At 47.8% G+C, this 23687-nt stretch overlaps 1 protein-coding gene, 1 long non-coding RNA gene and 1 other non-coding gene across 14 annotated transcripts in view; 2 read left to right on the forward strand and 1 right to left on the reverse strand.

Annotated features, from left to right (window-relative positions):
- The window catches only part of CDH3 (cadherin 3), a 156555-nt gene that overhangs the window by 72820 nt on the left and 60048 nt on the right, over positions 1-23687 (forward strand). For 10 of the 12 annotated variants that reach the window (XM_086351452.1, XM_086351450.1, XM_086351451.1 and 7 more), the window contains one exon: positions 14972-15092. In XM_086351452.1, the coding sequence (XP_086207578.1) occupies positions 14972-15092 (121 nt within the window). Of the gene's footprint in view, positions 1-13716; positions 14246-14614; positions 14761-14971; positions 15093-23687 lie in introns of those variants that run through there. The other 2 variants (XM_086351457.1, XM_086351459.1) reach the window with 2 other exon arrangements.
- LOC147353472 (uncharacterized) lies at positions 8619-11134 on the forward strand. The gene is made up of 2 exons (XR_015145679.1): positions 8619-8755; positions 10940-11134. It is a non-coding gene; the product is annotated as an uncharacterized LOC147353472 (long non-coding RNA).
- TRNAG-UCC (transfer RNA glycine (anticodon UCC)) lies at positions 9797-9869 on the reverse strand. Its single transcript has one exon. It is a non-coding gene; the product is annotated as a tRNA-Gly (tRNA).

Raw genomic sequence — 23687 nt, forward strand, 5'->3', positions numbered from 1 at the left:
GCTATTGTGTATGAGGGTGTGAAAGCAAAAACACAGGTTAGTGGGGGACCAGGTGGAAATGGGGAAGCAGGAGAAATCATTTGCATCTCAAACAGAATTGTTCTTTCTGTTTGGACACTTCTGTCTTCTCAGGCTGGGTTTTATATCCAGAGGGAGAAATGATGTTGCTCTGATAGATTTTGACTGATAGGTTCTGGATTAGACCCTCTAGAAAATTAGAGTTCAGATTCTACATTAGACCCTCTTGAAAACTGGAGTTCAGATTCTGAATTAGACCCTCTGGAAAATCAGAGTTCAGATAAGACTGGTTTTTAAATCACAAATAATACATATTCTTTATAGAATACTTGCAGCATTCCCTCATAGTTCAGTTGGTAAAGAATCTGCCTCCGATGCAGGAGACCCTGGTTCAATTCCTGGGTCGGGAAGATCCACTAGGGAAGGGATAAGCTACCCACTCCAGTACTCTTGGACTTCCCTTGTGGCTCAGCTGGTAAAGAATCCACCTGCAATGTGGGAGACCTGGGTTCTATCCCTGGGTTGGGAAGATCCCCTGGAGAAGGGAAAGGCTACCCACTCCAGTATTCTGACCTGAAGAATTCCATGGACTGTATAGTCCACGGGGTCACAAAGAATTGGACGTGAGTAAGCAGCTTTCACTATAGAATGCTTACAGAAAAAAATATATATAGATAAATAAGCTAAAAAGAGACAGACTGCCTCCTATGTCCTAGCACTGTACTAGGCACCAGGTGTACCAGGAGGAGCAACTGGCAATGCCTCGAGGACACAGCCTTTTTCTGTTATGCTTTAAGCCTGGCCCTGGCCTTGCTGGACAATTCTTTTTTTTTTTTTTTTGCTGGACAATTCTATGTCTTGAGCTGAGTGGTGATTACGTTGGTATATGCGTATGTAAAAATTCATCAAGCTCTACATTTAAGATTTGTGCACTCACCTAAGTCCAGGTTATATCTTAATTAAAAAAGGAAGTGTTCTAATAGGTGTTTCCTAGAGGTTAGGTCTGGTAGTAGGTGATTTTAAATCACACAGAGAAACAGTTATTTTCCTTTCAATTCTCTTTCAGTCCTTTGAGGAGAAAGTTTCCCTTTGATGTCAATATGTCTTTAATGTCTAACACTTCATGATTTCCCTTTTCAAACAGAGCTGGTCCCAGGATCAGTCCTCAGCAAGCAATAATAACCACTTAGTTTACTGACATTGTGCTTTATTTTCATTGTACTGATTTTCACATCAGTTACCTTTTGTTTATGGCAAGAGATATTGGTTTCCCATTTGATGTACTGTAGTAATTGCTTCTTAAATAAGTGTTCAAGGTAAATTTGTTTAAATTAAAAGTGAGATGATTTTAAGAAAAATTTTAAGTATAGAGTACCCATGGTATAAGGATGGGACCAAAACAGAGGGTTCTTCAATGACTGAAGTTTGGAGAAAATGGCTCTAGTAAATTCCATTAGAAACAACAACAGGGACTCCCTGGTGGTCCAGTGGTTGAGGCTTCACCTACCAGTGTGGGGGATGTGGGTTTAACCCTGGTGGAGGAGCTAAGATCCCACATGCCTCACATCCCCCCAAAAAAACTTAAAACAGAAGCAGTATTGTAACAAATTCTATAAAGACTTTAAAAATGGTCCACATAAAAAAATCTTAAAACAACAACCACCCTCACTTGACTCCATGCACACCTGCAGCTATACCCCACTTCCTAACTCCTGTTAAAAGAAAATTTGAAAAGAAATGTCAAGACTGTACATGCTTTCTCACCTCTTCTGTTTAATCCAGTCTGGTTTCTGGGTTGATTCTCCAGTGCAACTCTTCTCCCAGTGACCTCAAACAGCTAAATTTAATGGACACATCTCTGACCACATCCTTCATAGCCTCTCAGCAGCCTTTGACCCAGCCTACCACTTTTTTTCTGAATCTTACTTCTGTTGATTTCAATCTTCTGGTTTTCCTTTGATTAGTCTTAGTCCCTCCTCCTCCACTTAGTCCTCGAATGTCAGAGTGTCTCGGGGCTCATCCAATACCTTTAAGCATCATGTTTGGAGATACCCACATTTGTACTCTGACCCAGCCTAACCTCTTAGCACCAGATACAAATAGCCCATGACCAAGTCGATGTCTGCACTCAGCTAGCTCATGGCTCCTCCAACTTCATGGTCCAGATGGAACTCTTGATTTCTCTAGCACCCGATTCTTCTCCAATAATTCCACTATTATCTATCTAAGCCCCAAACCTAAGAGAAGGCCTTGATTCCTCCTTTCTTCAGCCTCAGAATCAGTCTATCACCAAGTCTTGTGACTTTTACCCCACACTCTGTTGAGAATCTGACCATTTTCCTTCGTCTCCTCGGCAGTAGTCCTTGCCAGGTCTGACATCTCTCATCTGAACATAGCACCAGCCCCCTCTCTTGTCTCTTACTTCCATTCCCCCTGTCCCAATTCTCATTTTCATAGAGCAGCCAGGAGGATTGTTATAAAATATGAATCAGGCCATATCCCTCCTCTGCTTAAGATTCTTCAGTAGCTTTCTTTTTATTCTGGAGTAAAAGTCAGACTACTCGTGGCTCTAGAACCCTATATGATCTGTGACTCTCACCTGTTTCCAGCCTCATCTCCCTTTCTCTGAAGACTCACTGCTTCAGCCACACTGACTTCTGTGTTCCTGGTTTCTAGCAGTTGCCTACCTTTCCACATGCTGTTCCCTCCACCTGGAGTACTTCCTCTCAGCTTTTCTATGACTGACTCCTTCTCAGTCTTGGTCTTAGCTTCACTGCTGCTTCCTCAGAGTGTCTATCTTGACATTCTATCAAAAATGAGCTTCCCTAGTGACTATCTTATTGCTTTTTTTCTTTCTTAGCACTTTCAATAGTCTGTAATTATCTTGCTTGTTCTCTACATTTTTATTAGAGTCCATGAGAATAAAAGATTAAGTCTATTTTATTCACCATTGCATCCTCAGTGCTCAGAATAGCATTTGACACATAGTAAATATTTCTTGAATGTAACGAATGGAAAGGTAGGTGGAGACTAGACCAAACAAGCCCTTGACAGAGCAGCGTGGAGAGGCATTTTGGGATTTTAATCATAGATGCAAAGTGATCAGGCTTGGCAGTTGTAAACGATCAGTCTGACAGTAGTGGTGAAAAGAGATGGGAGGGTAACCAAGGAAAGCTACTGCAATGGTCCAGGTGAGAGAGATGACAGGGTTGAATGGAATAAGATGTATAGAGTGCTTAGCATTTAACCATAAGGAACGGGAGTGGTCAGGTTACTGTTATCAATATAGCAGATAAGTGAGGACTGCTTGAATTTAATGACAGGAAAGTTGAGTCCAATGATAGAGGGACTTGTGTATCCCCTGGAATCTTTGAATCTCTAATCACCTTTTACAGTGATAAGTAATAGAACTTCTTATCCTTATTGAGTTAATTTGACCTCTATCAGTGAATGGTAACTCATTCTGTGTTCATATTTGCATTCTTCTGCCTGTGTCCCTTCTCACCACCATCAGCTGGGAAGAAAGAATTTCATGGAGAGAGCTTCTGACACCTTTCATTTGTTGTGTGACCTGGAAAGTCACCTCATCTCTCTGAACTCAGTTTCATTTTCCATAAAATGAGGACTCTGATATCTGCTTTGTCCATCGTGAAGATCAGTGAATAGCTGTACAGAAAATATTTTTTAAATGCAAAAAAAATATCATTCAGTACCTGCTGTGTGACAGGCACTGTTGATGGTGCTGAGAATATGGCAGTGGCGTAGGGGGAAAAGCGACAATTCAACCCTGTGGGGCTGACGCTGTTGCAGAAGTCTGTTCAGACTCTGGACATTCGGGATTTTAATTTTTTTTTTTCGTATTTATTTGCTGCATCGGGTCTTGGTTGTAGCATGCAGGGTCTTTTGTTGCAGTGCTCAGGCTCCATAGTTGCCAGTAGTTGCAGCGCTGAGGCTCCGTAGTTGTGCTGCTTGGGCCTAGTTGCTCTGCGGCGTGTGGGATCTTAGTTCCCCAACCAGGGATTAAACCCACTTCCCCTGCATTGCATGGCAGATTCTTAACCACTGAACCACCAGGGAAGTCCCTGAACATTTTGAATTTTGACTGTATTTTTCTAATTGGCTGATCACTTTGGGCCCCTGCTGAAAAATACAGATTCTTGGCCTGACCACAGTCAGTCAGAATGGGGAAGGTAGAATGAAGGGAGGGGTAACTATCTCCCTGAAGTGATTCAGAAAAAACTGAAAAAAAGAGATTAAGTGAATTAAACCACCTCCCTGTTTCTCTTCCCAAATACTGATTAACCACTCAGCAGTCCTGCATACACATCTGTTTGTATACTGAATTTTCCAAAACATTTCTAATAAGAAGTGCCTTCAGATGGCTCCAGGGAGAGCAAGTGCAAACATCAGGACCAGCCATGTGACCTTGAAGGAGAAGGCAGTGGAAGTAGCAGAAAGCGCTGTCCTTGGCGGTGTTTTTGTCTGCCACAGAGCTTGCTGTACGACTGATCTGGATCTTAGTGTCCTCATCACCAAATGAGGTCAGGGTTTCCTGAGTACCAGTTCATGGAGGGGTGCTGGGTTAGTGTAATCAGAATCTCCTAGGGAGCTTGTTAATAAGTCTCTAGATTCCTGGGCCTCATGGGCTAATGAATCCAATTGAGTAGGGCTAGAATGGCATCTATTACCTCCTCTGTTTTTTGTTTTTTTTTTTAATTTGTTTATTTATTTATTTTTGGCTGTGCTATGTCTTCATTGCTACGTAGGTTTTTCTCTAGTTGCAGTAATTGGGGGCTGCTCTAGTTGGAGTGTGTGGGCCTCTCATTGCAGAGGCTTCTCTTGTTGCAGAGCATAGACTTCAGTAGTTGCGGCTCTGGGCTCTAGAGCACAGGCTCAGAAGTTGTGGTGCACAGGCTTAGTTGGTCCATGGCATGTGGGATCTTCCCAGATCAGGGATCGAACCGTGTCTCCTGCATTGGCAAGGAGCCACCAGGGAAGCCCACCTCTTCCTGGGCAATTAGTTTTTGATACACATCCAGATTTGGTATCTCACTAGGGTAGGTCAAACTCTCTGTGCCTCAGTTTTCTCATCTGTAAAATACAATGATTCCTCAGACAATTAAATAAGTTAATTTACATCATGCATTTGGAGCAGTGTCTGTGCTCCAAGCGGTGTAAGTACTGGGTAAGTTTTAACTATTCTGTCAGTCAAGATCCAATCAGGAAGACAAACCACTGTGCATATTTAAAGCAGAGGGAACTTAATGCAGAGGTGACGGAGAGGCTGAGAAGCCAACAGGAGGCAGTGAAACAACCTAGAGATTAGGCAGCAAGAAGTCTTCGACCCCTTAGCAGGGGGAAGAGAGGGAAATGGTGGTGTTTCTGGAGCCCAGAGTCTGGCCGAACCTGGACCCACAGCAGGAACTGTAGCTGTAGCTTAGATACAGCCATGTCAAGACAGCTGAAGGAGCAGGAATACCCTGGCTTTTCCCTTTGTCCCACCCTCCAGTCCCCCTCTAGTGCCTCCTATTGGCTGAACCAGTATCTCTCACGTGAGCCTGGGAAACCCCATCTGCAGAGGTCACCCCTGCCTTTCAAGGGAAGGATGAAGCATGACTCTGAGAACAGATTGTCATTATTTTGTTGTTAATATTTTCTCTAAGGTCTTTTGGGGCCTCCTAATACTCCAATACTTTGGCCACCTGATGTAAAGAACTGACTCCTTGGAAAAGACCCTGATGCTGGGAAAGATTGAAGGCAGGAGGAGAAGGGGACGACAGAGGATGAGATGGTTGGATGGTAACCCCGACTCGATGGATTTGAGTTTGAGTAAACTCCGGGAGTTGGTGCTAGACAGGGAGGCCTGGCGTGCTGCAGTTCATGGGGTCGCAAAGAGTCAGACATGACTGAGTGACTGAACTGAACTGAATTGAACAGATCTTAAAGGCTCTAGACCTTAGCCAACCACAGGGATTCAGGGCTTCATGAGTGCTTATTGATTAATCAATTCCATGCCTTCAATGTACATGCATACATAAATGCTTGGCCTCTGATTTCTGGAAACTGACAGCTCAGGTCTTGACTCACATTCACCAGTGCCGAAGGCAGCAGAACCCTGCCAGAGATTCAGGGAAAGGGAAGGTATGTGGATCAAGTTTCTGGCTGGGCATCAGCTGCCTCAGCACCTTTAAGGATTTAGAAGTGATAAATGGGGAAGCTGGCCAGAGATATCACTAGGGAGAACAGAGGGTCCCAGAAAGCTCTGGAAGAAACACAAAGAAGTAAGACTGTGGAAGCATTTGTACGGGGCACTGGGCAGGGGAGGGAGGAGCAGGAAATAGGACCTCACCCAATTTTAAGGATACTTCCTAGAAAAGACTGCAGAACATGCGCTTGTCTTTGGGACATATCCCTGTAAGTGTGCTATGTGGGAGTGGAGCTCTGGGAATTTTGCTACCAAAAATGGGCAGAAAAGCTCCTTCTAAATATTTCTTGGAGGACTCAGAATTTAACCTTGGACCGGAGGCAAATATGTTTAAGAGGTTCTTAAGAGAAAAGATCGGATATCATGGGATTCTTCCTAATATACTAAAGACCTGCTCCTCAGATTCATTCTTTCAGCAAACATTGATGGATAGCAGGTTGGCAACTGATTCAGGGAATGAGTTTTAGAGTGAGACAGAACTGGATTGCACAGTGGCTTTGCCTCTGTCCTTCCCAGCTGTGTGGCCCTGGGCAAGGGATTTCACCTCAGTTCCCCCCCACCCACCGTGAAAAGGGAATATGTAATATGAAATAGTGTGTAGAGTTGGAAGGATGAGAATGAAATAATGCATGAAAATACTTAATATCTGAATCCAGAGCGTGCTCAGGAAATGATAGTAGTTCATTTTATTATGACTTGTATTATTTGTATGACACTTTGCAAAACACTTCCCCCTCTGTTAGCTCATTGGATTTCACATCAACTCTGTGAGGCAGGTCGGGGAACCTACATTGATTTTGCATCTACTCTGCATCCAGCACCCTGCCAGATGCCTAGCAGTTATTATCTTGTTGATTTCACTCAGTCAATACATATTTTAGTATCTGTTTTACGCCAGCCTGTTCTGTGTCCAGGAGGTACAGCAATGAACAAACACAAAAATCCCTGCCTCGGGAGGATACACTAAGTGAGGGGAGAGTGGCAATCAATACAGTATAATGAATACTTAACGTTTACTGTCTTCCAACTTGCTTTACAAATATTAACTCATAACCTGTGAGGAAGGTATTATTTTGCTTACCCCATTTTACAGATGAGGGTACTGAGGCACAAGGGAGTTGAGAGTCACTTGGCCAAGGTCTCACAACTCAGAAGAGCTGAATTAATGATTAAAAGCCAGACAGCATCACTCCAGAGTCCTTGCTCTTAAGCACTACTGTTACCTCTTAAAAAAATTATATATGTACTAATATATTATCACACCCTATAGATTAGGGTGTAGTAAGTGCTATGAAAAAAATAATAAAGCAGGGTAAAAAGGGAGGAGGATAATGGGAGAGGGCTCTCTATGCAGGGAGGTCAGGGAAGGCTTCTCAGAGGGTTCACATCTGAGCAGAGACCTGAAGGGATGAGGGAGAGAGGCAGGTGGCCATCTGGGGAAGGGTGATCCAGGCAGAGAGAAGCACCGTGTAAAGGCCCACGCTTGGTGTGTTCAGAGAACCACAGGGAGGCCAGCACTGGAAAAGCAGAGTGAACAAGTGGTAGAGGATGAGTTAGAACCTGAAAGACAGCTCATGCTGAGCCACTGAAAGGATGCAGTTGCTGAGATGGAAAGATTGTGGGAGGGGCAGGTTTGCAGGGGAAGGTCAGTTCAGTTTGGGATAATTCTCACCATCACCCACCAAGTAGGAATTACTCATTCCAGAGGACTGAGAGATTAAATAGCTCACCCCAGATCACCCAGACATTTTCAGAGGCAAGATTCAAATGTATGTCTTCCAACCCTAACTTAAATGCCACAGGCAGTTGGCTGGTAGTGTGCTGTGGGGAAATCTATAGAAGTGATATTCTGAGTGTCCTGATCCCTGACCTCAGGAGCTTTCAAGGAAGGGGAAAGAGATAGTGGACAGTGAGGCAGAAAGAGAGTGTCTGAGTAAAGGAAAGGAATAATGCCAGAGATCCCACAAGGCAGTAAGTAGCATGTATTTAAATGTGAAATGCATACAAGAAACACAGGGAAAGTGTACTTCTTTATGAAAGAGCAAAATGAGTGAGAATCTCAGCCCTGTCTGGGTGGAGGGTATCAGGGACAGAGCAAATATCTGTGCCGAAGAAGGCTGTGCTCTAGCCAAGATGGGAAGCTCCTGAGGTTCAGGGTTCCACTTGGGCAAGTCTTTCTCCACAAATTGATGCTTTTTCATTGTGACAAAGGTATATCCTGGGCCAGATGTCTCCCCTGGACCTGTGTATCCCACCACAAGCCTCCTCAAGATGCCGCCACTGAGCACCTCTAAACATGCCCCAATCTGATGTCCTGATCTTCCCCCAATCCCGAACTTGCTCTGCCTACAATGAGATTCCAAGAAGCCAACCCTGCAGGACTTATTAAATATGGAAGGGCTCCCAGGAGGAACTGGTGAAGGAGTGGAGGAACAGGATAAAGAGGGCAAGAAGCCAAGTAAGGGTGTGATTTCAGACCAAGCCCCTGGAGAGTAGCTTCATCCTGATCCAGCAGGGGAACGAACGCTGGATGTAAGTTACCCCTGGGAGTTTAGGGGTGGGGGCACTCGGCTTCCACACTCCAGCACCAGTTGGTTATTGGCTAAGGGCTGGGAAAGTAAACTCCTGGGCACTTCCTTGCAAGGGAAAGGGGATCCCAGTAACTAAAGGGCAAGCCTCTAGCTCTTCACATGTTCAGGCTCCTGGGAGCATCAGCACACAGAAGCCAAACAGGGGGCATTCAGAAGCCATCAAAGGGATCCCAGGGGACCTGAGAGCACCCTGACAGTGTCCACTACACATGCCTTACCCATCTCAGGAAATGGCATTGGCATCCTGCTGGTTGCTCAGGCCCCAGACCTGGGAGTCATCCTTGACCTGCTCTGTCTCACACCCCCATCCAATCCTTTAGCCAATCTCATTGGCAATACCTTCAAGATACATGCAGAGTCTGATCACTTTTTTTAAAGTAACTTTTGAAAATTGTGGTAAACTACACATAACATACAGTTCATTGGCATTAAGTACATTCACGTTTTTGGGTACCCATCACTATCATCCATCCTCAGAACTCTTTGCATCTTGCAAAGCTGAAACTCTGTACCTGTTAAGCATTTTGTTTGTCCATTCATCTGTTGATGGACTTTTGGGTTGCTTCTGCCTCTTGACTGTTGTAAATAATGCTGCTGTGAATGTGGATGTAGAAATATCTGTTACAGTCCCTGCACTCAGTTCTTTTGGGGTTATACCTAGAAGTGGAAGGGCTTCCCTAATGACTGACTGGTAAAGAATCCACCTGCAATGCAGGAGACCCTGGTTCAATCCCAGTTGGGAAGATCTCCTGGAGCAGGGCATGGCAACCTACTCCAGTATTCTTGCCTGCAGAATTCCATAGACAGAGAGGAGCCCGGCGGGCTACAGTCCATAGGGTCGCACAGAATTGGACATGACTGAAGCGACTAAGCAGTAGCAGCTAGATATGGAATTGCTTGATCATACAGCAATTATATTTTTTAAATATCTATTTATTTGCCTGTGCCGGGTCTTTGTTGTGACATGTAACATGGGATCTAGTTCCCTGACTGGGGATCAAACCCAGGCCCCCTGAATTGGAAGTGCAGCGTCTTAGCCACTGGACCACCAGGGAAGTCCCAGTAATTCAATTTTTAATTTTTTAAGTAACTACTTTACTATTTTTCATGGTGGTTCTACCATTTTACATTCCTACGACAGTGCACAAGTGTTTCGATTTCTTCACTTCTTCACCAGTACTTTTTATTTTCTGTTTTTTTCTTTTTTTTAAAGACAGTAAACAACAAAATTCTGTAAAGCAATTATCCTTCAATTAAAAATTAATTTTTAAAAATCTGATAATTTTTTTACCCTTTCCACAAGGAGCACCCTGAACCAAGCCATTTCAGTTTTTGCCTGACTGACTGCAGTGGAATCCCATCTGACCTCACTGCTTCTGCCCTCATGTCCTATAGTCTTTTCACCTCTCTTCTGCTCACACCCTCCTGGGCCTTCCTCCTTTCCTTCTCAGAGAAAAGCTAAAATTCTTACAATAGCCTAGGAGGCTCTATAAGATTTGCTCCTCACCCTCCCAAATCTGACTCATTTCCTACTAGCTCACTCCACTCCAGCCACACTGGTTTTTTTTTTTTTTTTTTTTTACCCTGTCCGAAGTAATCTCCTGCCTCAGGTCCAGGTCCTTTCACCTTATTTTCTCTGCTTGGAAATACTACTAAGCAATACCTGGGCACTTGCTCTGTGCCAAGTGCTGAATTTAGTGTTTTTAAAATATTAATTAATTCTCATCTGTATGTATTCCCTCGTTCAATCCTCGTGCTTCAGCTATCCTGGTGTAATTTGCTCCCCGCTGCCTTAAGGTCTGTATTCCTCAAGGAGGACTCTGGGCTTTTTCCCCATTGCTTATCAGCCCCTCCTCCATTTTCTGCCTTTCTCTTGCTTTCTTGCCCTCAGGCTTCTGCGTGGGTTTGGTCCTTGGGAGGCAATGCCAGAAGATGAAAGGTGAAAGGAGAGAGACGTTGGGTTGTTTCCCCCCACCACACACACATCCTCCCTGCTCTGCTCTGAGCAAGTGTCCTGTCCCTCCCAGACCGCAGCTCCACTTGAGGGGGTGGTCCTCCGCACTCCAGCTCCCCCAGCCCCAACCCCTGACTCCCAGTGACAGCATTTCCTCCCTTTGCCATCCAGCCCTCCAAGTTGTAGCTGCCTTTCTGCTGCTACTATCTCCGGACCTTCAACACCCCTGAACCCTGCCCGTTCCTCAAGTCCCTTCACTAAGACTTCAATCAACATGTGGCTGGATTCTGTCTCCTGCTAGATCCTGACCTAAAACCACCTTCCGTATCACATTATTCATAGTTTTCAACTCTGCCTTCTGTCCCATGAATTGGCACTTCCCATTCTGGACTGGAAGAAACACAAGCTGGAATCAAGATTGCCAGGAGAAATATCAATAACCTCAGATATGCAGATGACACCACCCTTATGGCAGAAAGTGAGGAGGAACTAAAAAGCCTCTTGATGAAGGTGAAAGAGGAGAGTGAAAAAGTTGGCTTAAAACTCAACATTCAGAAAACGAAGATAATGGCATCCGGTCCCATCACTTCATGGGAAATGGATGGGGAAACAGTGGAAACAGTGTCAGACTTTATTTTGGGGGGCTCCAAAATCACTGCAGTTGGTGACTGCAGCCATGAAATTAAAAGACGCTTACTCCTTGGAAGGAAAGTTATGACCAACCTAGATAGCATATTCAAAAGCAGAGACATTACTTTGCCAACAAAGGTTCGTCTAGTCAAGGCTATGGTTTTTCCTGTGGTCATGTATGGATGTGAGAGTTGGACTGTGAAGAAGGCTGAGCGCCAAAGAATTGATGCTTTTGAACTGTGGTGTTGGAGAAGACTCTTGAGAGTCCCTTGGACTGCAAGGAGATCCAGCCAGTCCATTCTGAAGGAGATCAGCCCTGGGATTTCTTTGGAAGGAATGATGCTAAAGCTGAAACTCCAGTACTTTGGCCACCTCATGCGAAGAGTTGACTCATTGGAAAAGAGTCTGATGCTGGGAGGGATTGGGGGCAGGAGGAGAAGGGGACGACAGAGGATGAGATGGCTGGATGGCATCACTGACTCAATGGACATGAGTCTGAGTGAACTCCGGGAGTTGGTGATGGACCGGGAGGCCTGGCGTGCTGCAATTCATGGTGTCGCAAAGAGTCAGACACGACTGAGCAACTGAACTGAACTGAACTGAACTGATTCTGTTCTTTACTGCATAGCACATACCGACTAACATGCTATATATTTATTTTCCTTATAAGTATATTATTTTCCTCTCTATATATTTATACTTATTTTCCTATATAGGTATATAAATATGTATATATATATATTTACTTATTTTCCTCACAATCTGGAATGGAAGCTCCAAGGTTGCGGGTGTGTTTATTTCATTCAGTGTTGTATCTCCAGTGCTTGGCACACAGCAGGCCGTCAGCAAGTATCTCTTAATTGAATGAACGAACGGACGGCTAGGGGAGCTACAGGGAAGCCAGCAGTGTGGTCCATGGTGCAGGCAGAAGAGCTGACTCTCAGCTTCTCCGCTCCCCACCTCTCCCCCGCCCGGAATGCTGAGTGCTCTGGAAGGAGACGGAAATGAGCGCGCTCAACAGCCCTCCAGTCGGGTGTTTACTTAATTAGGGCCTGTATCCCGACGCTCGTTGGTGTTTAACTGTCCGCCTAATGGCTTCATCTGGTTCCGGGCGGGCGCGGGGATACCTGCGAGGCGAGAGTAGGCGGGGCCCCCCGGGTACAGTCTAGGGCCGGCGCCGCCTGGAAAAGCCTCTGCTCGGGTATCTAACCTCCCCTCGGGCACGGAAAGCGACCCCTACGGGAGAGAGAGGCGCGAGGCAACGGGGGCTGGTGCTCAGCAGATGGATTTGGGTTTTAACCGCGCGTGGCCCTCCCCAGCCACCAGCTGCCGGGACCACAGGCCCGATAACCGAGCGCTCCCCTGATACCAGATGCAATTGCTCGCTTTACCAGCAGTCGTGAACTTGAAGGATTACAGCGTTTCTTATTCTCTTAGTTTGGGGAACCTGAGGGTACTACAGAGAGAAACGGCTCGTGAGGCAAAGGAAGGGGACCAGTGAGCTGGATCCTAAAGCTATAATATCAGGCAACGTTTGGGCACTTGCTCTATGCCAAGTGCTGAGTTTAGCATTTTAAACGTGTTAATTAACTTAATCCTCTTCTATTTGCATTAATTCATTCAATCCTAGGATTTTAGAGACCAGTTAGCACAATAGCCCCACTAGAGGCATGCAAAACTGAGGCTCAGAGGTGTTATTTGGCTAGCCTGAGGCCACCACGCTAATAAGTGGTGGAATCCCGGCTTAAGCGCAGGCGGTGCGCCCCCAGAGCCAAAGATCGTTTTGAAAGAGAACTCCCACCGTCACAGCGCAAACCGACCTCTTCGCTGCAGGCCTGGTGGTAAAGACAGGCAGGCTTCCAGGTTAGCCTTTGAGGGCCAAAAAAAAAAAAAAAAAAATCTATACTTAGAGACTGCAGTCTCTTCCTCAAACCTCTGAATGTGAAATGGGGAGAAGAGAGAAAAGGGATGAGGAGTCAGCCTGAAATTCTCAAGACAGCTAAGGAAAGTGGGAAGGGCTCCGGGAACAAGAGGCTGGGACTGGCCGGGAAAGCTCAGCTCGGTGCGGAGACGGCGTGCACTGTGGAGCGACTGAGTCAGGACCGTTTCAGGGCCCATGGCCCATTTGCGTGTCGCCAGGGGAAGGGCACTTTGGGTATGCAGTAGAGAAACGAATTCCGCCCAGCTCCGCCGTCTGCTCCCGGGAAGGATGCAGAAGAGCTGTTTTGAAGGGAGGTTCACGGAAAGGCTGCTCCGCGCAGCCAGCATTTTTCACTTAGATTATACTCAGTACTGCAGACCAATAAAAACAGTCGCGATTTAAAAAATGCCTTTATTTGCGTTTTCACAAGTTGAGAAGTTGTTAATTATGTATCTGACGTTGGGGGGGGGGGGAGGTTGCCTGAGATGCTGGGATTAACAACCACCTCTCTGCCTCGCACCTTTTGGTGTCACCACGGCTTCGAACTCTGGGATCTTCTCTCCCAGCCTCGATTTGTTCGGCTGTGCCAGGGAAGTAATGAGTCTTCCGTGAGTTGTAGCAGATTTTGTAACGGTCCCTGGTGACCTCACTGCCAGTTTTAAACCCTGGAGACCTGGGAGCAGGCTGACGTGGGAGGTTGGAAAGAGGCAGGAGGTACCACCCCCCGCGCGCCCCCGCTGTCGCCGGGTGTGGGACGGACACACCCGGCCTCCATCAAAGCTTTGGGTAACAGAGCGCCTCAGGCAAGCATGAACGCGGCGCCTCTGTTTCCAGCCGGGTTCAGATGCATCTCCACTTCTTTTTCCCACTCTAGCCGCAAGGCACAGAGACCTTTTTCTTCCCGTGCTGCGAAGGCTGAGGAGGGGGTGGGTTGGGGTTTTTTCCCCTCTCGAACTCAGAAGCTGCAAGACAGGGCCTGGGTCCCTGCCGGGAGGCATTCCAGAAAAGCCAAGAGAACGCAGGAGGGAACGGGAGAAGACTGTGTGTGTGTGTCTGTGTCTGTGTAGAGACTGTGTGTGTGTAAAGACAGTATGTGTGTGTAAAGACAGTGTGTGTGTGTGTGTGTGTGTGTGTGTGTGTGCGCGCGCGCGCGCGCGCACGAGGTGGGGGGGTGGGGGTCTTGGGTGCCTCCACCGCGCCAACCACGGCCCCACCTGCGAGAGGGCGGGATCTTTCGGCGCTGGACCAATCAGCACCTACCTGCGCTCACCTGGCCCCCTCCCTCCGGCTCCCGCGGGCCCCGGTTCTCGACGGCTCACGCTGAGCTTAGCGGAGCACTAGCCCGCTTTTGCGGCAGCTTTTCACCCCTCTTTCTCCAGCCATGGGGCTCCGTGGTGGGCCTCTCGCGTCCCTCCTCCTGCGCTTCTTTCTCCTACTCCAGGTACTCCATTGCCTTGCCCTGACCCCGGCCGGAACGCTCCTCAGAGGGCTGGCGGGAGGGGTCCGCACGCGGCGGTGGCGTCCGGGAGAGCGCGGGGCTGGGCTCCGTGGGGCCAGGGTTGTCCAGGACAGCCTGTGAGGACTCCCCGGGATGGATTTGCAGGGCCGGGCACGCCTATGACCCAGCCTCCCTCTTTCCCTCCTTCCCTCAGGCACAGGTTTACTGGCTGCCGCGCGCGGCCTCGGAACCGTGCCGGGCAGGCTTCGGGGAAGCTGAAGTGACCTTGGAGGCGCGAGGCGCGGAGCTGGAGCCGGGCCAGGCGCTGGGAAAAGGTAAGGACCCCCCACCCCTGGGCCCGCCTGTGGAACTGCGGAGCGGGGGCCGCACGTGGGGTGTCCAGGCTGCCGCGGGGAACTCCTGGCGCCGCCTCAGGTGTGGGGGAGGCGCAGACAGCATCCCGGGGACTTGAAGAGGGGTGGGCGGCCGAAGGGAAAGGCCGGAGAGCGTAGAGCCCTCTGACGTCCAGCCCCTCCTTGTCCCTCTGCGGCGGCTTACCTTGCCCCCCTCCTTCACGGTGCGGGGCGGCTGGGCTACTCTCCCCGCCCGGACATAGGAAGCTCTCCCCTGCTGGCCCCAGTGGAGGAATGCGCCGTCCACATTCCTCCCTAGCCCCCGCGCAGGTGTGGGGATGAGCCGTGCCCCGGGCAGCCCCCTTCGCCCCTCTAGGGCCCCCTTTGTGTACCGTGCTTTGTGTCTCCGACAGACAGACCCGGTCTGTTTCTCTTCTTCGCGCTCCCTCCCCTCGCCCCCCTTCTCCCCCGGCAGCTGGAATGCACTCTTAACCCTGCCCTTCCCGGAGGGCCTGCGCCCCTGCAGCCTGCCTGGAAACTGGGCCTGGCACACCTGAACTGGGGCCATTACACCCTGGGGACACCCCCGGCCCCCAGTGTCTCGGGACTGGAATGTTAGGGTACTTGAGGGAGTGGAGATCCAGAAACCGGAAAGTCTCCATCTGTAGGCGGATGGGGAATCAAAGCTCATTTTTGATCTCACAATTACTTGCCCCCCACCACCACCTGAAGTTCAAAAACTTGAGGTGGATGGGGGGTACTCTGATGAGCAGAACCACTGTGTTATGAAACTCAGGCAACTGAGGGGCAGATGGTGGCCTCTTTCCCTCCATCCAAGACAGTGGGGGCTCCTCCAACCGCTCAAACCCAACTTCTTAAACAAGTGTATCCCAGGATCCTTGGGTGGGGTCCAGAGGATCCTTAACCTGTAAAGTTGTTTAAGAGTTTCTGTGTGGATTTTTCTGGGTAGGGGATCTACAGTTAAAAATTTCAAAGCAATTTAAAAACCCGTGCCACCTAGCATTTTTCTGATTCCCACATCAGCCTACCCTTCACCCCAGGTACGGATTCCCAGAGCTTGAATGTGGGGATGGCTAGGGGATAGAAAGGCTCTCCTTTGTCTCTTCAAAAGAGGATTGGAAAAAAAAAATTAAAAAAAAAAAAAAAAGAGGATTGGGTGTCTACAGTCTGTGGAAGCCTTTTTTCCTTCTCCCCGCCCCCCCCCCCAAATAACTCTGCAGATTGACAAAACAATTAACACCCAGGCTAGGCCAAGCTCCTTAAACTCTTGGCTGCAGGGAGCTGAGGAGAAGCATTAAGAGGCCATGCCTCATAAACTTTAAATTCTTGCACATGGGTTTATTACTGACTGGCTAACAAACTGCAGCTCAGCCAACCTGTAAAAATGTTAACTTGGGCAGGGCCCCAAATCCAATTCCGGCTCCCTGAGGAAGCTTTATTGCTAACCAGACTTCTGCCAAATCTGTACCCCCTCCCCCTCATTGTCAAGTTCTCCAGCTATACTCTGGGAGAGCAGGCTATGGCTTTGACTGTAGTCTGCACCTTATCTTTCTTACTGAAGGAAGAAATATCAGATTAACTGTCACTTCACTAAGCTTGAGATTGTTGTGGGGAAGTGGTGATCAGGTTTTCTATTTCACGGTCCGGTTGCCAAGTACTTGCTTCTCAGTGACGTCAGTCATGTTAAACCTTTTGAGAAAATTCTGCTTTCTCGGATGTCTGGTTTATGGTTGTAAAAATGGTGGGTTCAGGCCAGGAGCACACCTGGGTTATAAAATAAAAGGTGGGTTAACGTGCTTGGCTAACCTTGAGCAGAGCTCCCTGCAACGTGCCGAGTTCTTAGGGGAGTCTTCCCATGAAATGGGATGCTGCCTTCTTTTTAAGTAAAAGCAAGTTTCTGGGCCCAATTTGTCCAATAAATTGGAACTCTGAAGCAAAAAAGTGGTATTTCTTCTTTTAGTCCTCAACAGCTGATACCTTTTCTACCTCCCTTCCTCCATACCAGCTCCCTATCCTCAGTATGTGGGAGCCCCAGCCTGGCTCCCGCCATGTTAAAAGAGTTGACCTGAGGGTACATACAAACTCTCAAGTTTGGCCAAGCAGACAACAGTTTCCCTATAGCCAAGGAACAATTGCCCCTGTTGTTTGCCCCCGGGTTATGAACTTCACAGGTGTCTATGAAGTTGAGCTCAAAGACATTATCTGATATAATTAATACCTTGTTTGTATGTGCACTTTCCTCTTCAAAGCATTTGCACAACTCTGAGCTTGCTTTATCCTCCTGACATTCTCTTGAAGCTGGTGAGGTACATTTAAACAACTTGAGCTCTTAATCCCAGAGCTGGGACTTCAGAAACTGTATCTCAGTCTTGCTGGAGGTTTTAGAGGTGGAGAAACATAGGAACAGCTTAATGGATTCAATTCCCTAGGCTAAACTCGTGAGCTTCCTTGAGGGTCACAGATATGACTTTCACTTCTAGGTCTATGCCCAGGACCTGGTATTTATAGGTCCCAGGAGGTATTTGCAAAAGTTATGACAATCTTGTGAAGTTCTGCCCATTTTACAGATGAAACTTCAGTGGTTGTGACTTCACCAAAGTCAACTCTGCAATGACTCAATAGGTCTTGAATGGAGGTTTCTGACTCCCAAGTTTCCTAGAATGTTTGTGTTTTTTTAAACCACTGGAAAGTGGGAGGTGGATGAAATGAAGTGCAATGTTGGAGCACCAAATCCCACCAACAGTAGCCTTCTACCTCAAGAGGACTTAATCATTTATTCCTTTTCATCATAGTTTTCCAGAGACACACCTGCAGAGGAAATCAGCTTGAATGCAGTCTCTCAAGTGTCCTAGTGATGGGGGCTTGGGTCAGATGAAGCCAGGCTTACAGAGACCAAGAGTGAGAGGTTAATCTGGAAGGAGGTAGAGCAGGAATATTCCCCTGCCCCAACCCCACATTCTGGAGTCTGCCTGCCTTCAAGTGTGGTCTAAAAGCAAAGACAAAGGTAATGTGGGAAGAAGGAGGTTGTGTGGTATTGGTGTAGTGATTAAAAGTGAGTGACTTCAAGTGGTCTATACATTCTTCATGGTGAATGGTTGAGAGAAGCAGCTTAATTACAGTAAAAGAAATCCAGTACTTCATTATGGCCCCTGCACAAGTTCAACTCACCCTTAGTCAGCATTGGGTAAGATTAAAGCTAACCCTCATTAGCTCTGGTAGAAAACTTCAAAGTTCAGTAATAAATCTGGCTGAGCAGGAGTTAACGTCAAGATGGTTTTGCTTATTTCAACTTGTATAAAAATCGCCTTTTGTTTTGGAGCTGCCATTATGGGCTAGGCCCTCTATTTACATGTTATTTTTTCAGTAAACATGTATTTAACAGCTGCATGTATCAGGCAGTACTCTTGAACTATGGCTAAAAAAATGAACAAAACTAAGACTCTGCCGTGGAGGAGCTAACTGTCTAAGATTAGTTATTTTTTATGCTTATAAGTGCCTTACCATAAAGGTGGTAATATCTCCCCCTCATCTGTAAAATGAGGGTAAGAAACTTGGCAAGAGGTCTCCAGGGAAGTCAGCAGTAAGGCCAGGGTTTACACCCAAGGGGATTCCATGGTGTCCAATAAATCTGCCTCTGTGGAATGAATAGTTGGGAACTGGGGCTTCTAGCCTACCTGGCTTGCCTTCCTAGCTCAGCAGCCAAGTAGGGTTGGTTGCAAAGCCTGACGTTCATCACCGTTAGCTGGTGCCTGGGGAGCAGGTCTCAAACCTTTAGTCTCCCTTCCCACCTCTTCACACACTCTGTTCCTAGGTTACCCGTGCAGGGTGCCCTCACCTCCCTGCTGTGTGAGGAAGGCATGGCCTACCACAGGCTTGAATTTCTAGGAAACGATAGCTCTGCAGAGTGTTTGGAGGATGATGGAGGAGGAGAGAGAGAAGGTCCTCTTTCCCCAGAGCAGTGGCATCCTCCCCAAAGCAGTGGAGTCCTCTGTCCTGAGGCTGAACCATCTCCATTCAAAGAACCACTGTAACTGAACATCACACTTAAAACACCCGTGTCCCTATAGCATACACATTAAGAAACAGCATTATCAGCACCTCAGATGCCACTTCTCTCCCCATCTCTACCCTTCCCAAGAAAACCACCACTATCAGGACTTCAAATAACCGTGGATTGATTCGCCTATATTTGAACTGAATATCCTCTTGGATCTGGCTTCTTTCATTGCACATTCGGGATTCTCGCATAGTTCTGGATGTGGTTGTGGTAGACTGTCATTCCTCCATAGTATTCGTCATGGGACCATCCACACTCCTGCTGTTGATGGGCATCTTGAGAAGTTTCCATTTTTTTGGCTATTACAGCTAGTGCTGCGCGAACCCCATTGTTCAAGTGAAACCAACTGGGTTGGTTAGGTACATACCTGGGAGTTTAATTGCTGGGTTGACTGAGGATTACCTGGTATCTCAGCACAGTGGCCGAGTACTGAGATGTCAGCTTTTCTGTGTCTTGAAGTTGCTGAGCCTCTTCTGGATTTTATCTACCATCCCCTTCTCCCAACAGTCTCCTTCCTGGACCCATCCCCTCTGGGTTCCTGCTTCCCACCTGGCCCTGTGCTAAGAGACAGCAGTTCTTTATTAAATACCTGATGACGTCCTTTGTTTTGAGGGAGAAATCCTTTCCTTTATTTGTCCTTAAGCTCATGCTTGTCACACTCCCCCGAAGTAGAAGGGGAATCTGGAAAGGGTCCTGAATTTCTCAGGTGAGGACATTTTCCTGGGTGGAGATGTCTGTCCTGACTAGCGTGTGGGTGGGTGGCAGCCTTCTCATGTGGCCAAGGTGGTCGAGTCCAGCTCCTCCCTCGTCACAGAAGCAGTGAGGTATCTGAGACTCAAGGCCAAGCTGACTGGTTGTTATGCCGCCAGCAAACGCCTGAGTACCTGCTGGGTGCTCGGATTTCACAGGCAAGCAAGGCCCGTAGCTCCTTCACCTCAGTGAGCTCCCTAACTACAGGAGGAAGCAGATCAGTCACCAGGCAATTTTAATAGTGAATCCTTCATTCAGCAAATACCTATTGAGCACCTACCAAGTGTGAAGCTCTAGTCTAGGTGCCGGGTTTACCTTAGTGGCTTTGCAGGCCCTTCCACTTACTAGTGGGGGGAGATGGACAAAATAAGTTTTATATATATATATCAAGGGAGAAAATCAAGGGAGAAAAATATAAAGTCACATACGAAAGGCTGCTGATGTGCTTCTGGAGGTGGAGGGCACCTGGAGGAAGTGATATCCAAGGCAGAGACTGGGGAAGGGGTTGGGACATGAGGGGTGGCAGGGAGTGTTCCTGCCAAGGGAACAGCATATGGGGTCCAGGAACTTAAACACGTTTAGTCTGGCTGGACCATGGAGTGTAAGGTGTGGAGAACAAAAGCGAAGTAGGAGGGTCCAGTCCAGCTCAGAATTTCCATCCCCCATAGGAGAGGCAGCATGGTGTTTGGGAAAGGCAGGCGGTGTGTCTGGAGTTCCAGGTATGCCCTCATGGAGCCCAGTGTCTCGTAAGTCTCCTCTGGATCCAGGACCCTGGGCCCACCTCCATCATCCCTTCTCGACTCCCGACTTTTCCCAGACCCAAAGACGTGGTCAGCCTCAGCTGAATCTTCCCCCTCGTTTCATTGAGTTAGCTGGCATTACCAGGCAGCAGGGCTGGCACGGAAGGGCTTTCAAACAAAACAAATCAGAAAAAAAACAACCTAAATACCATTTACTGGAGCGCTTACTGAGTTCCAGAAACTACACTCCGTACTTTATGTAATAAGCCCTTTTAATCCTCCTAAAAGCCCCATGAGGGGAGCGGAATTGGCCCCATTTCACTGGATAGGAAATCTAAGCTTGTGACTTTGTAACTCCTCCAAGGTCACCCAGCCAGTAGATTGTGGAATCAGAACTTGAAGCAGGTTGGACTCCTACATGTGAGGTACTTGGGAGTCAGGGTTGTGAGTCCTCTGGCCTTAGCCACGCTGGGGAAGATTGGAAATAGTTAACATCTGACCCGAGACCTCTGAATTCCTGTTCCCTCCACAGGCAGGCCTCTGTTAATCACCAGGATCTGGAGTGATAGGGGAGGGGCTGCGGAGGGGACAGTTCCATCCAGGCCCCCAGCCTCCCTTGTAGGATGTGGGGGAATAGGGAGCGCCCAGATACCAGGCGCCACAGTGGACAGTGCTCACTGTCAGTTCTGGTGGTTCATCTCCTCCCTCTCCTCACCCCATATTCACCTGCTCCCAGCGTCAAGGACCTCCCCCAGCCCTGCTCTGAGTGGAGGAGCTTGATATCCAGCACCCACCCTGCTCTCCCAGCCAAATTTGGGCACCCATGAGGTTGCGGGTCTCCTAAAACATCAGTAGCCTACAAATTCCTCAGACTGACCAAAATCCCTCCAGGCTGTGGCTGCCAGGGTCCTGATGAACTTCAGGGTCCTGGGGTCCTGCTGTTTGCTCAGTGAACCAAAACACCTCCTCCTGGGGAGGAGAGCCCAGTGAACACTTTCCTTCCTCCCTTTACCCTGTCTTTGAGCTCACAGCTGTGGCTCTGTCACTGCCATCCGAGGAGAGGGCTCGGAGCCAGGGCCACACAGCTAAGAGGCAGGAGGGCTGGGGGCTGCTTCCTGCTCCCAGAGCCTCTGTGGGCCACACAAAACCCTAGGAGGAGGAGAGAGCGGCCCTCCCTCCAGACTCTGAGTGTCCCAGGGGTTAGATTGGGAATGCGGCCAGGGAGGCCTGAGCCCAGGCTTTCCTCTTTCTCCTCAGTCTCAGTGACCGCAGTCTTCCTTGCTTGAGAGCACATGGGACCAGCTTGAAACTGCATCTCCCTTAGCAAGAAGCCTCAAACCTGTGCTGAAGACTAGAGACAGGTTGATCTTGCCCAGCAGGGAGGTCAGACCTCAGGGTCTCACGTTAACTTTGAGAAGTCTCTGCTTTCCCTGGAATTAATTGTATGCCTGTGGGTTTTTCTGAGAAGATTCCTCCCCCAAGTTTGGAAACTAGTATATTGCCCACTGGAACTGTCTTCCACCCTCCCAGTTCAGGTCTGTTCAGAAGTTGTTTGGGCTCTTGTCAAAGGACACACCTGATGGCGTCCGTCTGGGCGCAGGCGAGAGAGACCGGGCTTCTGGGCCTCAGGCGGGTGCTCTGGTTCCAGCTCCTCGGCCTTGCGGCCCTAACTCTCTTGTGTGGGAAGCGCCTCCATGGCTAGCCCTGGACGTGGTTGGTCAGATAGAGGGCAGGGCCGGAGGCCTCAGCTGCCATCCTGGGTGTCTTGCTTAAGGCCGCCTGCCTCCTCCCAACGAGCCCCATCTTGTTATAGTTTCAGGCAGAGAGAAGACAGCTACTTGTGGGCTCCCCGCACACAAGCCAGAACAAGATGCCAGGCCCACACCCTGCCCTCACCCCAGAGTCAGCTTCAGCCGGGGCTTCCCACCAGGGCTTCAAGACCTACTATTTTCTGGTCTTTTATGGTCTTTTTCCACTTCCAGAATGCTCCTGCGTTCCCCAACTGGAACCCAGCTGGTTTTGAGTCAGTAGTTTGCAAGCTTGGCTGACTGTCGGAATTGCCTAGGGAGCTTTCTATTTCTGTCACACCCCCTTTCATATATAGTATTTTATATAGTTTGTGTAGAGTTGGGCTCACTGTCTGGGATTTCACATTAATATTTGTTCACTGTAAAGACAGTGTTTTTCAATAAAATAATAGCATGGACTATGTGACAGGTACAGCTTCTCAGCATTTTACATGTATTACCTTGTTTAATCAGCATATCATGCCTTGAAGTAGATACTATTACCACCCCATTTTACAGATGAGGCCTCTGAGGCCGGAGAGGTTAAATAACGTGCCCAGGATTGTGAAAATAGTAGATAGCAGAACTTGGATTCAAATCTAAGCTGCCTGAACTTTAACCGTTGAGCTCCACTGCATCTCAACAGAAGCAAATAAAAAATAAACACTTGAAAGTGCTTCTCTTCCTCAGTTCTGCTCCTGCAGGATAAGCACAGTTAATAGTTGAACATGAATCCTTGTAGACCTTTTTCTTGACAACGAAATTAGGTGTGCACACAGGAATTTTTATAACAAGGATTGGACCTGTATCACACTTATAATCATTCTACAACTTACTTTTTCTTTTTTTTTTAAACTTACTGACTCACACACATCTTTCCAGACTGGTAAATACACTTCTATCTTGCTTTTGACAGCTCCTTAGTCTTTCTACCTGCCAGATATACCATGATTTATTTAGCTAACCCCCTATTTTTATCTTCTGCAGACATGGAAGTAGGGGGGAGTTACCGTAAAACTTGTGAGGTGTTTGGATTTTTAGAAATCTAACTCTCAGGAATCACCTTATTAGGAAAGACTGCTGCAGAAAGACGATTGGATAAATTGTTCCTCTTGACCCCATTCAGATAAATTAAACTTTTATGTTTGAATAATACCTTCAAGACAGAGTTTGCAGTAAGCCTAGTAAGGTTACTATAACATTTAAAAATCATGAGTTTTCA

The sequence above is a fragment of the Bos grunniens genome, chromosome 18, assembly GCF_055505025.1.
Source record: "Bos grunniens cultivar Pamir isolate PY7600 chromosome 18, Bosgru_T2T1.0, whole genome shotgun sequence".
In the NCBI taxonomy this organism is placed as follows: domain Eukaryota; kingdom Metazoa; phylum Chordata; class Mammalia; order Artiodactyla; family Bovidae; genus Bos; species Bos grunniens.